The 6,505-nt window shown below is 36.6% G+C and overlaps 1 protein-coding gene across 1 annotated transcript; it reads right to left on the bottom strand.

The window, feature by feature from the left end:
- Positions 1 to 2,837: 2,837 nt before the first annotated feature.
- LOC107046898 (zinc finger protein ZIC 3) lies at positions 2,838 to 4,721 on the bottom strand (the record flags this gene model as incomplete). The annotated part of the gene is given in 1 exon segment (XM_015269620.1): positions 2,838 to 4,721. A coding segment is annotated over 1 exon segment (1,187 nt), but the record flags the coding sequence as incomplete, so codon positions are not given.
- Positions 4,722 to 6,505: the final 1,784 nt, after the last annotated feature.

Here is a 6,505-nt window from a genome sequence, read left to right on the forward strand (position 1 = left end):
AGGAGGGCGTCATCCACATTTTATGTGAATGCCCCCTATTAGCACTCCGTCGCTATAAAATCTGGGGCCAGGCTTTCCTGAAACCAGAGGACTTACAACAAGCGGCTGTCACCAGCCTTATTAGCCTAGTGAGAAACACAGGGCTGGGGCTGTGTGACTGACCGCAACTAAGGCGGATGTTACAAAAGATCGTATGATTTAGGTGACTCTGGGCACTTTAAGTGACCAACCGCGCATTTTCTATTCTATTCTATTCTATAAACAACTATAAACTAATTCTTCTAGGTATCTGAGCTCTTTCAGGTCCTTATGGAAAAATACTTCCTCGATGCCATTTCGTAGAAACCATTCCATAGGTACTCAAAATTTGCTAATACTACAAATAACTAAAAATAATTGTAGTCAGGAATCCGTCGCCATTTTGGCTATAGCTATCACTCAGTCCCTACTTGTGCTCCAAAAACCGATAGAACGTTCATTTGAATTCGGATTGTAAAAATTTCAAAACTACAATCAATTACAAACGATTGCAGATGTAAATCCCATATCACTTAAGCTCCGGCTATAAAATAGTTCCTGTTTTTCGAAAATGGATTTAAGGCTTACTTGAATTCGATTGACGAAATTTCGAAACCACAATTAACTGCTAATGATTGCATATGAGAATCTATTTCATTTACAATTTTTCTTACTACTACAAACAACTAAAAACGAATCCTCCTATGTATCTGATCTTCTTCACGACCTTCTTTTCTATTGGATAAGAAATCTATGAGTACTACAAACAACTACAAACGATTGTAGACAGGAATCCGTCGTCATTTTAGTTATATCTATCACTCAATCCCCACTTGGGCTCAAAAAATCGATAGAACATTTATTTCAATTCGGATTGAAAAAATTTCAAAACTACAATTAACTACAAACGATTGCAGATGGGAATCCCATGTCACTTAAGCTCCGGCTATAAAATAGTTCCTCACTGTTTTTCGAAAATGGATTGAAGGCTTACTTGAATTTGAATTGACGAAATTTCGAAACTACAATTAACTGCAAATGATTGCATCTGAGAATCTTTTTCATTTTCAATTTTTCTTACTACTACAAACAACTAAAAACGAATACTCCTATGTATCCGATCTTCCTCACGTCCTTCTTTTCCATTGGATTGGGAATCTATGAGTACTACAAACAACTACAAACGATTGTAGGCAGGAATCCGTCGTCAGTTTGCCTATAGCTATGACTTGGATTATGAAAATGAATAGAACACTTATTGGAATTCGGATTGACAAAATTTCAAAACTACAATCAACAAGCGATTGCAGAAAAGCATCCGATGTCAATTAAGCTGGAACTGCAGGATAGTTCTTAAGTATCTCTCGAAAATAAATGACATGATTATTTGAATTCGGATTGAAAAATTTTCGGGAATAAGATCAATTACAAACAATTACAGATAAGTCTTTCATGTTTCCTAATTTTTCCACCTTTCAAAACAACTACAACCAAATCCTCCTACATATCTGATCTTTTTCAGGTTCTTTATGAAAAATAATTTTTCGGAACCATTTCTTAAAAACCATACCGTCAATTTTTTTCATTGGACGGACAATCTGCAAGCACTACAAACAACTACAAACGATTGCAGATGAAAATCCGATGCCAATTGAGCTGCAACTGCAAAATAGTTCCCAACTGTCTTTCAAAAATGAATCAGGCGTCTATTCGAAGTCGGATTCGAAAAATTTCAAAACTATGATCAACTATAAACGATTGCAGATGAAAATCCGATGCCAATTGAGCTGCAACTGCAAAATAGTTCCTAACTGTCTTTCGAAAATGAATGAGGCGTTTATTTGAAGTGGGATAGGAAAAATTTCAAAACTACAATCAACTACGAACGATTGCAGATAAGAATCCGATGTCCTTTTAGCTGTAACTATGAAATACTTGCTGTCTTTTGAAAATGTATGAGGCGCTTATTTTTCAACTACAAATAAAAAAAATGGTACTACTATCATGTGGCGATCAAAATCTACCAAATATCAAATTTTCGTTTCAATTCATCAAGGTGGGGTGCCAACTTCACAGACCTCGCAAAAGTTGGTTTCTTTCATTTAATTTTTCTCCTATTCTATCCAATTCGAAAGGCTGAAATTTTAATCAAGTATTGAGGGTAGGTTAAGGAAGGACTTAACGGATTCCATTGACTATTTATTGGCAAAAAAATTCAACGAAATTTTTCTTGCCAATAAATAGTAAAACCAACTTTTGCGACCGCTTCCATTACCCCTTAAGGCGCGACGCTAACCGCGCGACCACAGACATCAGGCGAGCTAGCGCGACCAACCAATGGGTAATAAGGATGATTGACATTCGAAGTATGCTAACAACCATCCTTGAAATCTCATTTTTTTAAGTGAAAGAACAGCAGTTTTTATTTATTCCTGGTCTAATTAGTCTACTTCAAATATTTGAGGGTCGTGGTCAAATGCATATGCATATTCTGATTTTCGTCGGGGGCAAAAATAGATTTTTTTGTTTCCTGCGTCTTCGTGATTTGCGGTTCTAGTTCTGTTCACTTCCATTGAAAGGGTAATGAAAATTAACCCACCAAGGTGAATATTTGCCTCAGTAGTACTTGGTCCGGTGGAATGGGGACAGGCAATTCTTACGGAAAGTGCATAGAGTGGTGAAAATACCCATTCACCTCAGGGGGTTAAAATGCAACTATAGTTTTTACAGTTGTTCTCGAAAGTAAAGAACAAATCCAGAGTTTTTTTGCATCAAAAGAGTATTTTTTGTTCTTTTTTTTATAAATAATAGTCGTTGGATGCCATAGATGTTCATGGTTTTTATATACATTGATTGATACATTAATTGATCAATTGATCAATTCATGCACTGAGTGTTGATTCTTCCAAAAATAAAGCAGAGCACATTTCTCATAAGTAAATTGATTTTGCGTGTTACGGCATAAAGAGCATTCCTCAATCATCCATTTTATGTACACCGATTAACAGACCAATCTTTGTAAAAATTTTCCTTAGCATCGATGTATGATACAAATAAAGGGACTTTCAGTGAAGAAATGTGGGTCGATTGGCAAACTTAACTTGGTTAAAATAAGAAGAACAATTTGAACAAAATTCTGATACTTCTGTCCCATCGAAATGAAATCTATTTGATTTTTTTATAGCAATTGTTTAAATACAATTTTAATAATTATTTTTGGTATTGCAGTCAAGTTAAAGTATTCTTCTCGAGCATTCACTCTCTCATTGCGTCGTATGGAAATGAAAAAAACAATAATTGAACAGTAGAAGAGATGAAGGGACAAAAGTTTGAGAATAGAAACCGAACTTCAGGTAATCATTTCCCGAGGCATTCGTAGAGAACCGAACACGAGAAACGATGACGTAGACCAGCTAGGACTCCGGATATTGATTAGGTAAACATGAATAATTAATCTATTACATGGCGAAGAAAAAACGAAGTGCATAAAAAATATATTTGGCTCTGATAGACCGATTATTTGTGCATTGTTAAGTCGAGTGGAATAACTTGTTCCATCTCGGTAACTCCCTGACTTTTCACTTTAAGATCCGGTCCCATCCTCTCACGAAAATCGACGTTGGTCCACATGTTTTGCAGTTCATATTTCAAATCAACAGATCCCAAGAGTTGCTTAAATAAAGGATTCTGCGTCTGCATAATGAGATTCGACAAGAATTTTGTCTTCTCTGAAAGATCATTATTGTGGATGCAGCAAGCATGACGACAGCAGCATGGCTCCTTCTCATTTTCATGTTTGGGCTTCTCCGATATATCCATCTTCATGAAATTATCAGCTCGTTTGATAACGGAATGTCTCACTGGGTTTTCCTTTTTGTATGGTGTACTGTTCATAATTGATTCGATTTTTGTGTAGTCTACTATAACTTTGGACTGACAATTGTCCTCGATTTTGATTGGCGTCGACTGCGTCGTAATCCTCGGGATATGATGAGGAACTTCGTCTCGTAAAGTTGAGATTGGTTGGTCATCGATGACGTGGCCAGGAAACAATGAATTGGAAATTCTTTCGGTAGTACTGATGGCTTCTTCAAAAATTCTGGGAAATGATTTCATTTCGTAATTATAGCTCTCAGGCGATGTGAGATATTCCTGTTCTTCAGGCCTTTGGATATTGTACATGTTGTTCCATTTCACGAATTTCCGTTGCTCTTCGAAACTCAAACTACCTCTCGGACTCACTGAAGAAGATATTGTCATTGTACTTTCCATACTCGAGTCTTTTTTGTCTGATTCTCGACTGCTTCGTTCCTCGGAGGATACATCGAATTTTGACTCTTGACTACTATTATTTTCGTCAAAACTTTTCTCTTGGATTTTGTCGTTGTTATTGGCATAGTGACGATAAGTTTTGACATGTTTACGGAGCGATGAGGGGTCAGTATAACGCTTTGGGCAACCTGGGACCTTGCAGCAGTAAGGTTTATCTACGGCGTGGGTTCTGGTATGCTTGAAACGATCCGAGGAGTTGGAGTATCTTTTTCCACAACCTTCGACCGTACAGACGTAGGGGCGTTCACCAGTGTGTGATCTAGCGTGAATTTTGAGGTTTTCGGCGCGACTGAAACTTTTATCACATTCTAGGCAGTGGTGAGGCTTTTCATTTGTATGGGTTCGCACATGAACCAGCATTTTGTATCTAGACAAAAACAGAAATAATAATATTCAAATAAGTAAAAGAAAATGAAACTGAGGTGTAGATAAATGTGAAATATTTCATTGGGAAAGTGATTATAATTCAACATTTAATGAAGGAGTCTTCCGTTCAATATTCAAATTATTGGTCCCTGGTGGTCACTCGCTTTTTAATGGATCAGAGAAGGATAGCATGCATCTGATCATCTTTATTCAATGCCTTTGATAAATGGGGTAAGTAACGCCCTGTTGCCATCTGTTTCAGATTTGCAAAAACTACCCAATTGTTATAGCAGTTCTACCAGAGATACTTTCGTGAGAAAATAGCGAAAGGGGTGCGATTTATAATTGGCAGCGCCATTTGAATACCATAATCATGAAATTTGCCATATGTAAATGTTAAATAAGGTAATATCAATTTTTCTAGAAATGTTGGTCCTTACACAAACATTTTAAATAAAAAAAGATGAAAAATATTGAAAATTAAGAAAGTCATGATTATTTGAAAAGTTTTCTGTTTTTACATGAATACTTTTAGGAGATTTTTGTTTCGAATTTTAGTCAATATCTAAATCGACTTTGGAGCTATTAAATCCCATATTGGTATATGGCATAAGTATGAAAGCGTCAAAATGTTCCGTCACACGTGATATTCCATCTGGTCTTATGGACTTTATGCAGCCAAATTTATTTTCTAAAACTCGAATTTTTTATCTGAAATTTTCACAAAAAATTATCAGTAAGATGATGAAAATTTGGACATCAATTATACTACATTAAAGTACAAGGACACAAACTTCGTTTTCGACGAATGTGAAGTTCACAGGCCGAGTTAAAGGCGAGGTCTGTACTCACATTCATTGAAAATGAAGTTTATGCTCGAGTGATCTACAATATTAGGTGTATAACTTAATCTTTCCGTTTTTTTCATTGAGTGCGGTGTCTTATTTAAAATTCAAATATTTACGCGTCCGTTTGCGATTCTGAAGAGTGAACCTTACTGTTTTTAATAGGCTATATGTTATGCCTGAAAAAGCTGTGTAACTTCACAAAACAGTACTATATACAATGGCGACCGATGCGCAGTACACTCGGCACTGTATTCTCTACGAGTTCCAACAAGGCAAAAAAGCCATTAAAGCCCACGATTCGATTTGTTCAACTCTCAGGGGAACGCCCTGGACAGCCTCTGAAAAATTGTGACGGGAGATGAAAAATATATATTTTTTTGCAAATCGCAAACGAAAACAGTCATGTGTAAATCCCGGACAACCATCGACATTCACTCCCCAACAAAAAAATCACAAAAAGAAGGTTCTCCTCTGCATCTGGTGGGATATGAAGGGTGTACTCTATTACGAACTTTTGGAAACAGGTCAGACAGTTACTGCAGAACGCTACAGTCGATAATTGAACAAATTGAGCGAGGCACTTGATTAGAAGAGGCCATTTACTGGGCAAGGGAGCCGGAAAGTCATGTTGCTCCATGATAACGCTCGACCTCATGTTGCTCGCGTGACTCAAAATGAGCAGATGTTGAAGCCTATCCGACAGAAGCCTTTTTATTGTTACTTTGTGTGTTATTACTTCCTTTATTTTTTAATTTCTACCAGTTTCATTGGTAGTATGCTTCCGAATGGATCCGTAGCAATTACAGGAAAAAAAATATGAAGTTTGGTGACCATGTCTGCATGTGAACATTTACAGCGCCAGCTTTCTGATGGTTAACTTTTAGAAAAGTGAGTAATGGATGGGCTAAAATAATTTTTGTTTAAATTTATTAGGTGTGTGA

The sequence above is a fragment of the Diachasma alloeum genome, unplaced genomic scaffold (genome assembly GCF_001412515.2).
Source record: "Diachasma alloeum isolate Michigan unplaced genomic scaffold, Dall2.0 Dall_scaffold_03141, whole genome shotgun sequence".
Classification (NCBI taxonomy): domain Eukaryota; kingdom Metazoa; phylum Arthropoda; class Insecta; order Hymenoptera; family Braconidae; genus Diachasma; species Diachasma alloeum.